We start from the raw sequence: 19,698 nt of genomic DNA, 5'->3' as shown, positions 1-19,698 counted from the left end.
CAGCCCAGTTCAGAATAAAAGACATTTTGAAGATTTCTTCACAGTGGGAGTCAGATGCACCTCTTGACCCCCAGGAACCTATGAGACACAACACACAACACTGTAAGTTTAATGTAGCCGTGCAGTAGATTTACACACTACAAGGCTGCTCTGCCACGTAACAAAAAGTCCATCACAGCCATGTGTCACTGGACATTGTACTGTATTATCATTAGAATCAGAAAGCTATTACCTTGGCAGATGGCACATACGTCGTTGTAAGTATGTACACCACAAAGCTAGTGTTTTAGTGTTTGTTTGAAGAGCATGTGTACCAGATAAAAAGGCAGTGTGTTTGTTCAGTGTGGGTGAGTGGGCATACAATCTGCCAGCTCAGCAATCCCATAATTTTTATGTCAGAACAATTTTTAAGAGAACAAAAAAGAATTCTGACAAGCGTTGTAGAATCCCCATTGCATTCTGAGGGAGTCAGTGTTCATAGAACGAAAAATATGTCACCTGTTTTTGCCCTGACTTCAGGAGAGATGTCTCATAGGGAAATAAAGGCTGAACTAGGAGGAACTCGTGACATAGTAAAGGCTGTTGAGAGGAAACTAGCCTTATATTGATTCCTCTTTCAGTTTAAGCTTGGATTCAGTTTCACCTCAAACCAGTTTATTCTTTACTTTGAATAACAAATTGAAATGTTAAAGTGTTCAAGTGTTACTGTTTTTCATTACTCAATGTTCTTTGTCAGTTCTGATCACTACCAAATTGAACAATAACCATAAGATGAATAAGTGCTTTAATTATGAAATGAATTGCCCTTTTGGACACTGTCTTAAATTATTAATCAAACTGAACTTAAAAGACAAATCACCTTAGTATTCTCTCAGATACCTGTATGAAATATGAAAATGAAGACACTTTGAAGGACTTATGAAAAACTACAGGAATCACGTGAAGAACAGTCACTTACCTCCTCCACATTAATGCTGGACTTTGCACTTGTCTCAAAGAACCGAATCCCATGATCCTTTGCAAGCTGTCATGAACACCACAAGACAACTGCTGTGAAATATACAGTCTTCATATTGTCAACATTGTCAATATTAACATAAACAGTAATAACAGTATAACTCTATAACTGGCTCAAACTCATATGCAAACAATGTTTTACAACCACTCAAGAAGAAAGAGGTGATAATCTTTACAAAGACATATGGCTAACACGTTTGCCTGAAAGGGAACTTTGATCAATTGTCTTCAGGGTGCGTGGGGTTTGTGAGCTACTTTGCTTTCAAGGAGGAAGTAAGCGATTTTGCTAAACCAATGGTTTCCCAGGAGACAAAGCTGAACATTCACAGAATGCTTGAAATATTGACATATTTGCATGAAACATTTACTAAATGTAGAACAATAGAAAAATATATCTTTCCGTTTTAACTTTCTGAATAGCATATTAAATAGATAATCTCATTAAAGGTCTCCTTAGTAACATGTTGGGGCATCTGCTTAGTGCAGTGATATGCCCTGTGACTGAACCCTGAACCCTGACCATGTCAGCACTAACTGTGAACAGCAGTTCTGCCAGTGAAGGGAAATACTGGGCATAGCATGGCTTGGGGAGGGTGGGTTTCAGTTCTGTGCCTTGTTGTGCCATTCAGTCGGTGGACTTCCAGGTGAAAACCAGCAGCTGACTGCAGACTGTGTTATTGTGTGCCCTTATTGTTTGATGGAGGACAATGAAGCTAAAAGTAGGATTTCCAAATTTAAGGGGGAAACTAGGGAACATACATACATAAATACATACATACATACATACACACTTATCGTAGATAGGGGACACAGATGCTATTTAGTTGTTAAACACGGGCTGATATATTATTTCTAATTTAAATTTTGGGGTGCGCTGCTCTATACTTTCCCACAAGCCAGCGGCTTTTTTCACACTACCGACCAAACAGTGCTTCAGAAAATCTTGGTGGAGAGCCATTATCTCTCACTGATAACGACTGGTAGCCTGTGTGGACCTGGCACACCACAGGGAAAAGCTAACGTTGCTGTACCTAGGGGGTCACTGTTGGACTTCAACCTCCTCTACCTATGGTGGAATAAAATCAATTGTGTTCTGCCACTGTTTAATCCGGGTAATAGTTGGATAATAACACAGTGGAAGCTTGAACCTGGGAAGGCCAGGACATAGCACCTAGCCTGATAGGCCTATAGCAACTGCCATTACCTAACTATTCATGGTCCCACCACCTTTTAGTTACCCAACAAAGCGAGATGGCTCGACATCACAGACACCATTATCATAAAACAAATCAAACGAATGGTTTCATTTGATAAGTTCAACCCTTGCTTGTGAGACGGTGGTTTACACAGACCTATACAACAATATACTGTACTTTTCAAAGGATGGAAAAAAAGCTTTGGTGAGCGCAAATAACATGAATGTTCTCCAACCTGAGAGTGAAACACATCAGAGACTACAGGTGACCTATGAGATTTTTTGCATATTTCTGATAAAACAGTGATGCCATTGAACAAGCTGTCACCACACCTAAGGGCTTTGCTAAAAAAAAGGAAAACTAAAGCACAATGACAGACAGACCATCCATCAGCTGGGTTTTAAATTTAGGTTGCAAATGAATGAGCAAATATTAGAGCATAGTATGCTACAGGTATTACTGCAGTGTACTGTCTCTCCTCTGTTAACCCTGGGACTGCTAAAATATAAGGAAAACGAATAGCTGGCTATTCTAACATGGCTGTGATGGAATTCTTCAGGTGTTCCATGTTTTCTAGTTTTGTACAAATATGAAAAACCCAAACAGACAGCATCAATGTGGATGAACACAAAGAATGACTCTAATTGGCCACGGTCTTGTCTGACCTTACCTTCTCTCCCGTCTCCTTGGATACCTTTCTTTTGGCTTCGATGTCACATTTGTTCCCCAGCAACATCCGACTGACCCCAGATGAGGCATTCTGGGAAATGGGCAAGTGAAGGAGATTCATTATTAGCTCCATATAAAATGTCTGTACTTTGTGTATAACAATGCCACTCTAATCCCCTCCTTATCTTGGAGTGTCCCAGTATCCAAATGGGCTCTTGATTGGACCTCATTATTCAGTTTGTATAGTGAAAATGGTTCAGATAAGTATTTAAGCTTATTAAAGACAGTTGAATAAAAACATGCCTGCCATGTTTTTAGAAAAATACATTTATAAAAGCATATATATCCCCCACAATTACAATTACATGAAGCTTGTCTGTTTGGTTCAGAATTTGAAACCCCCTTGGAATTCAGGGGTTATGTCACTGGATGAGCAAATGCTCTCTTCCAAAGCATGTGGTGTCAGCCATTGCTTATCATTGCACTGCAGTTCAAATATGGAGCACAGATATGAGTTGGGGGAAGATACATCATGTGCAGTTTAACAAGGAGAGTTTTGGGCCCCAGCAGGGGGCACTGGTGGGCAATTATACATGAGCATCTGGTCAACTGAAACCCTCTCTCCCTGGGTGATGCTAAAGCCAACTGTGGGTGCGTCCCAATACTTCTTGCTCCTCACTTCCTTTCCTCCACAGTACAGTACAGTGCAATATGCGGACGAAAGGAGGAGAAGAGATGAGTGAAAGAAAGGGGAGAACGAGGAGGCGTGAAAAAAGGTGGGACAGCTTATCTGCTTCAGAAAAGTTGATGTCGGCTGTTGATGAAATAGCCCTATCATGAGCGTGATTTTACAGCTGCATGTACAGTAGCGATACAAATATGTACATTGCAGTTTGCGTCGGGACACTTATGAAGATGTAATTAGCAACGTTAGATCAAAGTAAACATCTCATAATATACGCATACATAACAATTTACTCTAATTCTAGAATCCCAATGTGTCCGATGTCTGAACCTACCACTAATTCAGAAACATTTCTGAATTACATTTCAGTATCTGAGTAATTGTTTCCAAGTGTTCATTATTCACATAAAAAACACTTATTTCCCATCTGAAATCACATTTTTCTTGTAATAAATACACCCTTTGGAAACGGCTGGTTGAATAAAGTAATTCATGCATATTCACATGCTGAAATAATAAGAGCTGCCATGCTTTTTTATGAGTCATGTTCTTTTGAGCAGCATTCATGTGCAAATAAATTTGTCTGTATAGGCCACAAAAATGAACTGACATTTTGTTATCCCATGTAGGTAATCTAGTATTTGGGCAGAATGCTGTGTGTGATAATAACCGTACTGAACCTGTGGGCATGAGTACGATGATGTCACCCAGAAAAGTGAAAAGACCATCGCAGTAGGATACATCAATGTATCCTTTGCCGGGAGGTGACAAGGAGCTGAGTGTGAAGCTGCTTTGCTTGTCTGCTCCAATAGTGGGACACTGGAGGAAGGGAGGACGCAAAGATCGCTTTCCAGGGTACAGAGAAGACGAGGTGGCAGTGGAGGAAAGGAGGATACATTTTTTTGAGTATTGGGATGCACCCTGTACCCACCTGCGGGGCTTCTGCCACAGTCAGCACTGGCATGGTCCAGATTTGATAACAGACTGTGATACCCATCCATGCATTAGAACAGTGCCGTAACAGGATGAGCCACCCAACAGCACAAGGACATTTTATAACAACCTTTCAATCTCCTTACATCACAAATCCCTAGGTGTCTCACAGTTGTCTCCGAGCATCTTTCTTGCAATAAAAAATTTGTCCTTGCCCTCTTTCTCCCCCCCCCATAGACTTTACCCTCACCTCTTTGATGCTTTTCATCCAGTTCTGAATGTTCTCAAAGGACTTCTCGTCAGTGATGTCATAAACCAGGATGATGCCCTGTGCCATTGGAATGACAGCAGTGAGACAAACTGTCCAATATAACTGTAGCTTTAGCGCTGAGTTCAGAATCACACTCACCATAGCCCCTCTGTAGTAAGCTGTAGTGATGGTCTTGAACCTCTCCTGGCCTGCGGTATCCCTGTGGAAATGCGTACACATTTGTTTGCTACAAATGCACCTCTGCTGTCCTCAGATTTACTCAGTTTTAGCCTGTTCTTTTTAGAATAGCTATGCATTGTTAGGGAGCATTTACAGTATATTTTGCTTGTTTATCAATTATCCCATGGCTCCATTTATGTACTGTACGCAACTACACTGCATGCAAGGTAACGATATGCGTTACGCTACACATTCACAATTATGCGCACATTTTAAATGCGCTGAAAACAAGCATGTGACTGAAGCAACACATTTTATATTTACATTGAAACACTACATTATACACTATATAAAACAATTCCAGCAGTGTTTACAGTCTTCAAACATAACCTTACAATAAAGTTTTGCAATCTGGTACTCATTACTTAAGCCAGATAAACATGTGAAAATGACCATTAAAAAATCATATTTTATCAAAAAATACTGCAATGCTAAGAATGCATTGTCTGGCATGTTTGTATCACAATCACCACTCAAACTGTACCCTAAAACACAGCATGCCTAAGGTGTTTGACTGAATATATATTTATTTGAGCACTGTTTGCACATACAGGCACTGCACATACAGGCAGTCCTGATACACTCATTTCAGGGCTCAGAAGTTTCCTACCAGACTTGCAGTTTCACTTTCTTCCCCTCAACTTCGATTGTCTTCACCTTGAAGTCGATTCCTGCAGAGAGGTTTGACAGTCAGCGTGGGTGAGTTTGGGTGCGGGTGTGCGTGTTTGGGCGGGCGGGAGGGGGTCATTGGATGACAGGAGGGAGGGAATGTGTTATAACAGTTTGATCCGCAACTTTGGCAAAACTGCTAATAATAATAATAATGATAATAATAATAATAATAAACTTTATTTGTATAGCACCTTTCATACAATAAATGCAGCTCAAAGTGCTTTACAATAAAGAAATTACATGCACCGAGTGCGTCACATGAAAATAGACATAGAATGAACACAAAAACAGGGATAAAAATCTAGGTCATGCCAATTAAACACCTCTGACTTGTTCAGAATTTGCATTAATGAACTCCCGGCTCTGCCCTCTTTAATGACCCCTCTCTTTCTCTCTCTCCCTCCTGTTGCATTTTTGTTTGTTTTTGTCTGGATTTCCTGTGAATAAAGACAGGCAGAGGCAGAGGCAGAGACAGGGAAGGGGGGGGGGGGTCTTTTCGAAGATGTGGATGAGTGCACAAAATGCCAGGGAAGACAGTCATTATGTTCAACATACAGATTGCAAGAGAGATATGAGTGGGGGCGGGTAGAACTGTAGCGGTGGAAGGCAAGGAAAGTGGGAAGATGAAAGACGCATTAAGAGAGAAAGGTAAAAAGGGGGTCAGTTTACAGGGCCTAGTACGGGGTTAGAATGATTTCCACTATGCGGAGGGGAGCTAAAGAATCGCGTAAGAGGGAACTTGTGTTTAAACAGGTACTGACCTGACCACCTCTATTAACAACAGAAAACAGCAGTAATGGTAGCCGTATTAGGCTATTGAATAATTCTCTATAGGTAGGGATAGTTGATTAAGGGCTAAACAATAACAGTGATCATAAACATAAAAAGCAAAATAAATATTGTCAATGATAAAAAGATATGCCCATGATATATATTTACCAATTGTTGATATGTATGTGGAATTGAAGTTATCCTCCGCGAATCTGATGATCAAACAAGTTTTGCCGACCCCACTATCTCCGATTAACAATAATTTAAATAGGAAGTCGTACTTCTTCGCCATAGTTCGTTAGCCTTCTGTAAACACGCAGAGAGAGAAAGCAGAGCGGTAATGTTTCATAAATCTGTGTTTCCTTTTTTTCTTGTATTTGCCACTACTTTCCCCTCAAAACACATACATCGAAGTTATCAGCTTTCCAGTTTAGTCTGCTTATTTAAAAAATTTCTTCAAATTGTCACCGACAGATTCCCGTCCTCTGCCGGGGTTCAGGTCTTCCGAGTTCAGACAAAATAAGAAAAATAGCCAACAGAAAAGTGAAGTGAACCAATTCACGTCCTTCTAGTTGTCCCACATCGCAAAGTTCTGAGATCGCTGTGTTTAGCTGCAACAGGAGAAAATGAATTCAGTGGAAGATTTATTTCCTTTTTTCTTGTGGTTCGATTAGCTGTTATCCACACATTTACTTTTTCGCCCAGAATTGAGTATTTTCTGCTGTCCAAGTTCTCTACGGCTTACGTAGAGGGTTCGCAAGCACTCCGCGGCGTTCGGCAGAAGGGAGTGGGACACGGAGAGTTGGGCGATAATTTGTTTTGCCAACAGAGGGCACTGATTTACTTTCAACGTGTTTGAGGAAGATATGGATGTACTGAAGTTTTTCCAGAACGTTACAGTGTGGCATTTTCAGGGTATTTCCCAGAGTTAACTTAAACCACATTGTCCAAAACTGGTTTTACTAGCATTTTACTGATCATGCAGCAAGATCCCAAAGTGACATTTCAGATCCTAAAAGGATTAAGAGGTGCAAGGAACAAATTTCTTTATTCACCAGTAGCATAATAGTCGGGATATCCAAATTACAGTCCAAATTACTAGTTGTTATTTAGTTGCGTGTTTTATTATAATAATCAGTATCGGTGATTTAATTAGATAACGTTCATCTGCTCCATTGCACATGCACTGTAAAGTTTGCTATAGTAGCCTAACGTTTGCTAACTTAAACCTATACAAATAATTCAGAGGATATGAGTCAAATGCCTTCGATAAATGACTCTGGGTTTTTATTTTAATACTCATTAAATAAATGTGGTACATTGGTTCAGGACAAATGATAGAATACGTTGCCTTCCCCAAAAGACCTTGCCGTACGCTCTATGCCTTCCGTTTTGACCTTACAAATATGGCACTCCCTCCCCGTACCCAGCTCGCACACGTACCCAGCTTTCGAAAAATGGCTTCGCGACTACTTCCTGCCCCTGTTATCAGCCCCGTTTATAATACCTCTCCGTTTCCGCCTCTTCCTCCCTTTTCGGCAACGGCTACTAACTCGCCAACATGCCAGTAAGTACTGTACCTCTGTTAAAGTCTTATATAGTGCAGTAATAAACGATTTAAAAAGAGAGAACTAAATGGCCCATTGCGTATGAAGTTACCCGACAGATTTTACAATTTGCTTATGTATGAGTTCGTGCAGACGCGAATTTAGCCTATTATTGTGAGTCGAGCGCGTGTTTGTTTGAGAGACAAGATGGCGGCTTGCATGTAGCTAGTACAAAGCATGGAGACTGAATAAATACTACGTTTATTTGTGACGGAATGTACAAATGTGATTCATAACGGTTGTGTATTTGGCACAATGTTGTCAATGTCATTGATTTAAATTTCTCCTGTGAATGTGCCTGCGTATTTTGCTTGATGTAGCTATGTGGGTAACGTTAGCTTGTGCCGATTCTTTTCTGACGCATCAAGGAATTGGCTATGTATAACTCCAGGTTACCTATCAAGCAGGCACAAATTTAAATTCAATCGGCACATAGTGGAGTGACTAGTAGCACATTAAAGCTTTTATGCTTCGTACTTTTGGCATGAACATTATGCATAGCTTGTGGACTAGGTTTATTAAAATTAGAACCTCAGTAGCCTTCAGTTAACGTTAGCTTTCTAAAGACCTTTAACGTGAGTTTGAATAGACGGCAAATTGAAACGATTTTAACTGTGGAAATGCGTTAATTTAGCTTGCTGGTTATTGATGCACGCAGGGGTAGCGTCTAAAAAAAGCAAGCTGTTTTAATGCAGAAAAGCATCCATTGAGAGTAGTCATCTGCGAAGTCTATGCTAGCTGCCAGTTACCCAGAGTGTGTTGTTTTGTAAAGGGAATTTCTCTGTAACCACTTTTCCTGCAGCTTGCTAAAGACCTGTTACACCCATCCCCCGAGGAAGAGAAGAGGAGGCACAAGAAGAAGCGTCTGGTCCAGAGCCCAAACTCTTACTTCATGGATGTAAAGTGTCCAGGTACGTTGGGTGTCCAGCTTCATTTCCACAGTATTTTCCAGGTTATGGGATGCCAAAACCATCTACAAGCTGTCGCCTGTCTGATATTTGGATGTACATTGGGGTGCCAGAATTCAAATGAACCCGGAGCACAGCATTGCCTGATTTCTATTTTGTTAGTAATGGCCTGTTATCGTTTCTGTGCACGGTGGGATCCGGCTGGTGTTGGGCCCACCATTCTGTCTATGTGTATAGCTTACTGCTCTCCATTTGACTGTGTTTCAATGTCCCGTCCCTAGGATGCTACAAGATCACCACAGTGTTCAGCCACGCTCAGACAGTGGTGCTGTGTGTGGGCTGCTCCACAGTGCTGTGCCAGCCCACTGGTGGTAAAGCGCGTCTCACAGAAGGTCAGTGAACACCAGCCTCATTCGTTCTTTCTGTTGATCTGACAGGCTATGATGTCACTCGTTTTCTGACCGGCTATGATGTCACAAAATCTTGCTTCAAATGTGAAAATGACTACTTTCAGTGACTATGTGAAGCCAGGTAAATCAGTCTGACCTCAAGTGTTTGGAACTTAGGGGTCACTACATGCCCACCCACTCATAGGCTCGCTTGGTTATTTTGGTTGGTACTCTTGCAATACTCTTCTGTGGTGAACATGTGTAGTGGCAACTGCTGAATCCTGGAGCAGTTTTCCAGAGATAGCTTTTTTCCACCAAGCAGTGGAAATCAGTTTCTCCCTCAGTATCTTCGCTAACTTGTTGTGAATGAGCTTTAATATTGTATGTAGCAACAGGCAGGCGGGTCCCTTCTGTTTCGTGACGTGTGCCAGGCCTCCCATCTGTTTTGCTTACCCGTATTATTTTTCTAAAATGATTTAGACTCTCCTCCATTTTGTCTAGTTGCATTAAACAGTTGGATTTGCTGTCCTTTCTTAGGAATATGAGTTTTTCTTTCAGATTTAAGTTTTGAGTGCTTGTGATGTTTTTCCTCTCTGTGAACAGGAAAAGCATTGAGGGGGACTTTGGTCAAAGTGAATAAAGCAGTGTTTTTAGATTCATATATTTGTGTCTGTAATCACGACTGTGTTCTGTAAAAGCTCAGCTGTAATGCAGATCCGACACCATTTGTAGGCCCCCGTGACATTGCTGGAATATCAAGCGCATGTAGAAAGTTTTATTCTACATTAATTCAGGCCGCTTTATACGCAGTCTTGCAATGAGCTGAAAAAATGACACTGCCCTTGAGCGACCATTTTAAACTGTATTCGGAATTGTGCCTTTTGGATTTTGTATTACTGCATTACATTATGTTTTGGTTCATTATGTATTGTTATGAGAGCTGTAGTTATGTGGTTTCTCTGAGTTTTTAAAAGCATCTGCCACTGCTGCAAGGGTGCAGTGTTTATTTTTGCTCATAAAAATGTTAGAGGTTTGTCTATTGTATTTAACTTCTGTTGACTTGTTCCTTGTGAATGTGCCTGCCCTGCACATTCTAATGGTTTGATTTTAACAGATGTTGTGTGTGCAAAAATGGCTGTCTAATATTGTTAGAATGAAGGAACAAGCTGCCAGACTCTATATGCTTAAGGATTAAGAGAGAGATTATGATCTATTGTGCTAATAGCTATTGGCTAACAGATGGAGCCATCAAATTGGTTAATTTACTCCTTTGTTAGTGCAAGTAACGTGTGCTGGTTAATGGGCTAGTTAAGTTGGCCAGCTAAATTTAAGATGTTGTAATGCTATCCATTTTTAAGGCTGCATTATACACTGATTAAGCTGTAATTAGCTACTTCAGAGGAAGTGAATATACAAAACAAAATGTACTATAGGTTGGCTTGTAGGTAATACCATTTATCTTCTCCCTTTTCATAGGCTAGTGAGGTTGGTCTTGAGTCTTAAACATATAATTTGCCTTGTGTAACTGCCATTGAGGGGATGTGTTTGGCATGTTGCCTTTAGATGAATTTCCTATAAAGAGCAGTTATATTACCAACTAGCCAGCCTGAGTTCCAGAGACTGCACCAAAATGCGTGCAAGAGAGGCAGTAAGAATAAACAATGATAATGATAATATCCAGACCTGGGTGAAATACATATTTGTTTCAGATTCAAATTCTTTTCTGTGCTCTGTTGATCTTGCCTGGTGTAATTGAGCCTCCCGCTATGACCAGAAGGCGGGGTTTGCACTTTATGGGAGTATTTTATTCATTCCAGTACACCAGACAAGACCAACAAAGCGTAGACAATTTGAATCCAGATCAAATACGTATTTGACCCAGGTCTGGTCCTATCGCGAGGAAAGCAAAGATTTAAACTGTACTATGTGTTTGTCAAAGGTGTGCACTATTGACCAAAACCTGTATAGTTTTCAATGAAAGGGTGGTAATCTAAAGAGAAGTGGTTCACCTGTTCTTATGGAGAGCATAGAGGTTGATCTTGTGGCTGTGCTACCTCAGGTACAGCTGAGGAAGCTTGTGTAACTGCCCTCTAATCCAGCGGTTTCACCCAGGCTTAAAAACCACTCTGGGTCTACCTCGAGCTTCTCCAGGGAGATAGTCAGTTTCTCTACAAAACACGAGTGACTTTATACATCAAACTGCTGATAAGTATTTGTATTTATTACTTGTTCACCTGAGCTCCAAATCCTGGTTGGGCTGCAGAACCAGGATGCTATTCCCATCACTCCCTGAACTGTAGACTGATTCATCCCTGCTCCTTAAAACGGTTGTCTGTGGTTTCTGTCCTGGTCAGTGGTTTAACCGTGTGTCTGTCTTGTTCTCCAGGATGCTCTTTCAGGAGGAAGCAGCATTAGCTTCGTCAGTGACCACCGGGAGGTGGGGTTGGACCGCAGGACATCAGCGAGTCCCATTTGACCGCGACCGCGTTGCCAACGGCGAGCGCCGCCGGGCTGGACCGAGAAGAGGCCGCAGACCGTCAAGGCTGCAGTCCCAGCAGAGAAGATCCCAACCGGACTGACTGATGTGCTGTAGCCCCAACCCGTTAAACCTTTCTAAATAATAAAAAAAAAGTTTTCATTAAAGGAACAGCAATTGTGTTTGGCAGTTTCCTTATTCTGTTCCAAATAGCTCAGGCTGTTTCTCTAGCCATACTTTTGATTTCACTCATTGTTGCATTAGAATATGTTTGTTCATATTTCTGTGCCAACATATTCTTCAACAAGATGGAGCTCTCCACTGAAAATGATGGAATTGCCGTTGACATTGGGTTTAGTGTAAAAGAGTCAGGAGGGGGAGTATGGCTTCAGAAATGCAGGTTGATGAAAGATTAAGCCAGTCGCTGCTCTGGGTCTGGAATGTCAGGAAGTGCTCTGCGTGTCTGCTCTCCGTGTGGAAGTCGTGAGAATGTGTGGGCAGCTGAGCGATGTTGCTGAACTTCGTGTGAGAGGGAGAAAAAGGGCGGTTTTCTTAAGAGGATTTGTGTGTTCCAGAGCCAGTGATCTGTGAATGCTTGTGGCCATTGGCAGCGTTTTTATGCCGCTCGAAACGAGCTGCCATCCTGCTGTCTCCTGCTATGGGCGAGGAAGCCCGGCTGAGAGCTGCTGACTCACGGTGGAAGTAACTGGCCCGTTCACCCTGCGGTCTTAACTGGCTCACGAACTCTATGGGGAGGAGCGCCAATCCATGTGAGGTAGATCAGCTGTAATGGGTCCACGGAATGCAGTCTGGTCACGAAGTGATCTTAAAGACCGGAGAATCTGCTGCGATTTTTACATTTTTATTTTAACCTGTATTTAACCAAGAAAAACACCATTGGGATTGAAATATCTTTCGCAAGGGGAGACCTGACATAAAACACAAAGTTGCAAAGTGATTACAGGCATCAAATGGAGAAAGAGACCGCAGTGTAACAGTAGTTCAAAGTAGTGCAGAGGTTAAAAACAGGAGCATATTTTAGTCACAGGCATGAATTACATGTTTGAAATCGAGAATTGAAAGTAATTTGTCAAGTTTTAAGAATTTTTTTTTTTTTTTTTTTACAATGCAAAGAAACGGTCAGTGTTCAGAACATAGAGCTTTTGGGAGGAATTTCTGAGGTCTGTGCAGATATCTAGTAGAGCTGCGGTGTGAATTCAGCTGGAACAGGCACCAGTAGGTCAGAAAAGTTAACACCATTGTTCTTTTAAAACCTGGTACCATGCTGGAGTATTAGAAGTGACACTGGAACAGATGAGCAGTGCCAGTTTACAGAGGGATTCAGGCATCTCATAAACCATGGTCTGAAAGTGACACCCTGTTAGAGGTGTGAATTACCTTAAAGATAAAAAACAATCGTAAATTTTGGTTGTTGCCATTTTTGAATAAATGTCTGCAGGAAATATTAATGATAAACTAGTAAATCAACTGCTTTCTTGGCCATATGTCACAAAATCTGATAGTGTAGTTTTCTGTTGGCTTTTTTCTTGGTGGTCAATCCTATAATACAGTTTCTATTTTTCTCTGATGTACTTTGTATTGTACTGTATATTGAGCTGTGATGCACGTTTTGTTTATAACTGGATATTTTATTGTTATTGACCTTGCTGTTGATTTCTATGCAGGATGGCATTTCCTCTACTCAACTGGCTCGGTCACTTCTGCAGCTCATAACGTTGGGCTCAGATTCAAGTCTGATATGACCTTAACACAAACAACCCGAGTACAGGCAGGGCCTTTATTGTGGTTCAGATAATTTAATTTCCTGACCCAGCTTGAAGAATTAGTGGTTTATGAAGAATTGAAAAAAGGACAGATTGCATCCCTCCAGGAGCTGCATCCTGGTGGAGTACCCTGGGCGTGTGTGTGTGTGTGTGTCTGTGTGTGTGTGCATGCCTCTGTGTGTATGTGTGTGCTTGTGCGTGTGTGTGTGTGTGTGCGTTCATGTAATGTGTGTTCTATGAAGTTGTGTGAGGCACCGTGTCCTATCGGAGGAAAGACGTGCTCAGTGCAGAAGGCGGGAGGAGCCTCAGAGCAGCAGGGACAGGAGACGACCCGCATTCGACACTCAGACAGGAGGGCAGGTATGTCACGAGTGTAACAGGCACTGACGAGGACACGTATGAATGGGGAAAAAAAAGCAGATGGTTTATTATAATGGCTTAACAACTCTCCAGCAAAACACTTTACAATCATTCACTGAGAAAGTTCTCACAAGAATACGGCAAAAATCCCATTCATATGCAGTTACAGAGCGTCACTGGATACGGTTTAATTCCAAAGACGTGAACAAACAGGAATCTGCTCATTGTCGATCTGATAAACTGACACCATGTGAATTCCACAGAACAAGACCTCACAACCTCTATGGACTACTGCCCTCATACCAAATTTATCCCACACCCATTTTCAGCTTCATGAAACTCTCCTTGCTGTGACTCTCCTCCCTGTAGCTTGGCTGTGCTCCCTGAAACTTTCAAGAGAAGCCCTCTCTCCGTACCATGAATATTTACGAGCAGTCGGATCTGGGGTATATTTTGATTCAAAAGGAATTGAGGTTGCCGGCTCGGAGCGGGCGAGATGAGAGAGGCGAACTGGCAGCGGGGCTTCGTCTGCCGTAATTAGCGGGAAAGCCTGCCTCACAGGAACTCTAAATATTTCACCGCTCAGGCCTGGATGTGAGGGCCGAAAAACCCAAAAGCGCCGACGCTCTGGGACGCGCCGAGAGTGTCCGCCGCAGGAACAGCTGCCCTGCTTCGCCGTTTGGCCCGGGGTTCGGTGAGGAGCAGGAGCGAAAGATCTGTGGGGAAAAGGGCTGGTGGAGAAAGTCCGGGGCTCCAGACTGAGAAGAATTAGGTCAGCTCTGAGGGGAGGGGGGGGGGGGGGACTTAAAAAGGGCTGGAATGCAGGAGGGGTGAGAAAGTGCTGAGGGGGAGGGGAGGATAGGCAGATGAGGGAACAATGGAAAGGGAATTTTACACATGACGGTGGCATGAGGAGACGGGGTTGATGCATGGCATACCTGGCATGGAAAAGACACACAAAGCAAAGAGATGTTTCAAGAAGCAACTACACAGTTACTACCCTCAATGATGTAGATCTCATTTGAACTATGAGGGGGATAACAAACAGGACATTTTATATGGGTTTTATTTTGGGTGAACACTGACAGCATAACCCAGTACAAAATGATAATATTGGGTGGGGAGGGACGTGTTTTCAACTGAAGTGGCTTGTTTGATTTTTATTTGGGTAAATAAATGTCTGGACTTTTTGTCCTTTTCTTAGAAATTCATTTATTCACTAATGAGCACAGTCTGTGATTCGGATGTATTTTTCACCACACACACGCACGCAGTCTCTCACTCAAACTATAATTATTACCTAAATGTATCAATGTTACACGCAGCAATATACGCAAGTAATAACACACAGCTATATACGCAAGTGATAACGCAGCTGTATACGCAAGTGCGCATCACACTCTGAGTGATATGCAGATGCACACACGTGACACTGCCTGAGAAATACAAACACGCAAAGCAGTGAGCCTGGGAGATACACACGCAAGGCCGTGACGATGAGAAGCTCTGTGATGGACAGACACCGGTAACAGCCATAGAATGGATGCTATTGAGAGTCCAGCTCTCACCCTGAGCACTGTGACCCAGCTCTGCCCACACAGACATAAAATAGGTTAATGGAAAAAGACAGTGAGAGAAAAAGATGTATCCCTTTTTTTTTCCTACATAAAATGTCGGTCTGTTTCCGTGTTTCAAAAGCTTTTCAAGCAATGGGTAAAGGTCATTCTTCATTTGTCCAAATCTAATTCTGAGCCAGACTAATGGAGAGAAACAGAGGGATGTGGGTCAATGACAGAGGGAAGAGGTTCATACTGTGGAAGAGGTGGATCTGCCAGTCAGGTTTCATAGGTGGTGAAAGGGTTCACAGCAGGGCTGGGAAAGGCCCCTCAGTTTGGACCATTGTGTGTGTGCGTGCGTGTGTGTGTGTGTGTGTGTGTGTATGTTTGTGTGCGTGCGTGTGTGTGTGTGTTTGTGTGCGTGTGTGTGTGTATGTTTGTGTGCGTGCGTGCATGTGTGTGTGTTTGCGTGCGTGCGTGTGTGTATGTTTGTGTGTGTTTGTGTGCGTGTGTGTGTGTGTATGTTTGTGAGCGTGTGTGTGTGTGTGTGTGTGTGTGTGTGTATGTTTGTGTGCGTGCGTGCGTGCGTGTGTGTGTGTGTATGTTTGTGTGCGTGCGTGTGTGTGTGTGTGTGTGTGTGTGTTGTTTGTGTGCGTGCGTGTGTGTGTGTGTGTGTGTGTGTGTGTGTGTATGTTTGTGTGCTTGTGTGTGTGTGTGTGCGTGCACGTGTGAGTAACATTCTTAAATGAAGGAAATGCACCTGTACTTTGTTGGCATTGCACAGGAAAGCCTGCATTTCAGTGGCTGTGGAAGGATGTGATGCAATATGGTGACAATGGAACCAAACTTAGACGGCAGATGTGAGTACTATCAGTGGTTCTTAAACTGCAATGTTTTACTATTCAAAATATAAGCTATTTAATTTTAAATAAGGAAATATGAATGAGAATCCAGGCTTTTAGCTAATTTGTTGAATTTATTTATTTAATGAACAGCAACATGTAGTTTCAGTACACTAAAATGATGCAATAATTTGAAAATAAACTTTCATTTATTTTGCATAGTTGCTTTCCTATAGCTTGGCAGTATAGGCCACTTTTCCCTCTCATTCTCAGTCTAATCACAGAGGTAGGCTATGTAAATGAATGAAATGAAAATCACGATATAATTAAATAACAGTGAAAAACGGGTTAAATATCCATAATATAATTATGTTTTGGTAGTCTGTGAGGGACTAGTGACAAAATCAATCTCTTCTCACAATGAGGAAAAAAAGAACCTTTTCCTGAATAAACAGGACATACCATCTTTTCTGAACAGTTGTAATACTCATAATGTCCTCAGGGTGGCTGTAGAAAGTCATGGATGGAGTCTCACACTAGAGTCAGCAATAGACGCACTGTGTCCCAAATAAAACTGATATAAGATGAAGACTATCATGAGGTCTATTTATTAGGGGTCCAAGCAGCGAAGCTGGTGGAATCTTATTGCATCTGTTAGGATTATTATTAGGGGTCCTACGAAGTAAACAAAAACGTAAACTTGCCTCAACCCTCAGACTTACCGCTATCCTAACCCTAACCCTAGCTGAACACTAGTTTGAGCCTTGACCCCTAATTGAAATCATTGGTACCTTTGAAAACATCAGAAAACCCATTTAATATTGATGTAAAAAAAGGAAAATATCATGAAGACAATAATACCTACTCAAAGTAATATGTATGAGGTCATTTAAAAAACATAAATGTTTTCCTTAAGAAAACATGCATTTAATACACCTTTTGTATGGTCATAGGTATACATGCTAGTAGAGACAAATTTTGGATCATTCAAAATCATGAACAAACCCATGTCCTTACCTTTCTTCAAGCTGCTAAACACAACTGTAAACTTGCCTCAACCCTCAGACTTACCGTTTTCCTAACCCTAACCCTAACCCTAGCCCTAGCTGAACCCTAGTTTGAGCCCTAAACCCTAATTGAAGCCATTGGTACCTATGAAAACATCAGAAAACCCACTTAAAATTGATGGAAACAAGGTAAATATCATGAATACTATAATTCCAATGCAATATAATGTATGAGGTCATTTCAAAAACAAAATGTTCTCGCTAAAAAATATGCATTTTTTACACATATTGGATGGTCATAAACCATGCTACTAGAGAAAATTTTTGGTTCATTCAAAATCATGAACAAACCCATGTCCTTACCTCTCTTCAAGCTGCTAAACACAACCGTAAACTTGCCTCAACCCTCAGACTTACCGTTCTCCTAACCCTAACCCTAACTAGCCTAGCTGAACCCTAGTTTGAGCCCTAAACCCTAATTGAAGCCATTGGTACCTATGAAAACATCAGAAAACCTGCTTAAAATTGATGGAAACAAGGTAAATATCATGAATACTATAATTCCAATGCAATATATTACGTATGAGGTCATTTAAAAAACAAAAATGTTCTCCCTAAAAAAATATGCATTTTTTACACATATTGGATGGTCGTAAACCATGCTACTAGAGAAAATTTTTGGTTCATTCAAAATCATGAACAAACCCATGTCCTTACCTTTCTTCAAGCTGCTAAACACAACCGTAAACTTGCCTCAACCCTCAGACTTCGTTCCTAACCTAACACCAGCTAACCCTACTGAGCTTGACCCTAACCTAATACCATCTGACCCTTTGAAAACATCAGAAACCATTTAACTATAAAATGAAAACCACGAAAATACATGAAGACAAGTAATCTACCTACCAAATAATATGTATGAGGTCATTTAAAAAACAAAATGTTCTCCTAAAAAACATGCATTTAATACACATTTGTATGGTCAGTAACATGCTAGCTAGAGACAAATTTTGGATCATTCAAAATCATGAACAAACCCATGTCCTTACCTTTCTTCAAGCTGCTAAACACAACCGTAAACTTGCCTCAACCCTCAGACTTACCGTTTTCCTAACCCTAACCCTAACCCTAGCCCTAGCTGAACCCTAGTTTGAGCCCTAAACCCTAATTGAAGCCATTGGAACCTATGAAAACATCAGAAAACCCACTTAAAATGGATGGAAACAAGGTAAATATCATGAATACTATAATTCCAATGCAATATAATATGTATGAGGTCATTTAAAAAACAAAAATGTTCTCCCTAAAAAAATATGCATTTATTACACATATTGGATGGTCATAAACCATGCTACTAGAGAAAATTTTTGGTTCATTCAAAATCATGAACAAACCCATGTCCTTACCTTTCTTCAAGCTGCTAAACACAACCGTAAACTTGCCTCAACCCTCAGACTTACCGTTTTCCTAACCCTAACCCTAACCCTAGCCCTAGCTGAACCCTAGTTTGAGCCCTAAACCCTAATTGAAGCCATTGGTACCTATGAAAACATCAGAAAACCCACTTAAAATTGATGGAAACAAGGTAAATATCATGAATACTATAATTCCAATGCAATATAATATGTATGAGGTCATTTAAAAAACAAAAATGTTCTCCCTAAAAAATATGCATTTTTTACACATATTGGATGGTCATAAACCATGCTACTAGAGAAAAATTTTGGTTCATTCAAAATCATGAACAAACCCATGTCCTTACCTTTCTTCAAGCTGCTAAACACAACCGTAAACTTGCCTCAACCTTCAGACTTACCGTTCTCCTAACCCTAGCCCTAGCTGAACCCTAGTTTGAGCCCTAAACCCTAATTGAAGCCATTGGTACCTATGAAAACATCAGAAAACCCATTTAAAATTGATGGAAACAAGGTAAATATCATGAATACTATAATTCCAATGCAATATAATATGTATGAGGTCATTTAAAAAACAAAAATGTTCTCCCTAAAAAAATATGCATTTATTACACATATTGGATGGTCATAAACCATGCTACTAGAGAAAATTTTTGGTTCATTCAAAATCATGAACAAACCCATGTCCTTAACTTTCTTCAAGCTGCTAAACACAACCGTAAACTTACCTCAACCCTCAGACTTACCGTTCTCCTAACCCTAACCCTAGCTGAACCCTACTTTGAGCCTTGAACCCTAATTGAAACCATTGGTACCTTTGAAAACATCAGAAGAGCCATTTAATATTGATGTAAAACAAGGAAAATATCATGAAGACAATAATACCTACACAAAATAATATGTATGAGGTCATTTAAAACA

At 41.1% G+C, this 19,698-nt stretch overlaps 2 protein-coding genes across 2 annotated transcripts; one reads left to right on the top strand and one right to left on the bottom strand.

Annotated features, from left to right (window-relative positions):
• Nucleotides 1–901: 901 nt before the first annotated feature.
• Nucleotides 902–7,454, bottom strand: rab13 (RAB13, member RAS oncogene family). The gene is made up of 6 exons (XM_064354595.1): nucleotides 6,602–7,454; nucleotides 5,601–5,661; nucleotides 4,910–4,970; nucleotides 4,751–4,828; nucleotides 2,884–2,973; nucleotides 902–1,024 (listed from the first exon to the last, which is right to left on the bottom strand). Exons 1-6 carry the CDS (start codon nucleotides 6,723–6,725, stop codon nucleotides 917–919), a joined length of 522 nt encoding a protein of 173 aa, XP_064210665.1. The 5' UTR covers nucleotides 6,726–7,454; the 3' UTR covers nucleotides 902–916.
• Nucleotides 7,455–7,842: 388 nt separating this feature from the next.
• Nucleotides 7,843–11,984, top strand: rps27.2 (ribosomal protein S27, isoform 2). The gene is made up of 4 exons (XM_064296251.1): nucleotides 7,843–8,000; nucleotides 8,843–8,951; nucleotides 9,230–9,340; nucleotides 11,724–11,984. The coding sequence occupies exons 1-4, from the start codon at nucleotides 7,995–7,997 to the stop codon at nucleotides 11,750–11,752; spliced, it is 255 nt and encodes an 84-aa protein (XP_064152321.1). The 5' UTR covers nucleotides 7,843–7,994; the 3' UTR covers nucleotides 11,753–11,984.
• Nucleotides 11,985–19,698: the final 7,714 nt, after the last annotated feature.

This window comes from Anguilla rostrata, chromosome 1 (genome assembly GCF_018555375.3).
Source record: "Anguilla rostrata isolate EN2019 chromosome 1, ASM1855537v3, whole genome shotgun sequence".
In the NCBI taxonomy this organism is placed as follows: Eukaryota; Metazoa; Chordata; class Actinopteri; order Anguilliformes; family Anguillidae; genus Anguilla; species Anguilla rostrata.
This window is presented reverse-complemented; position numbering and strand designations above follow the sequence as displayed.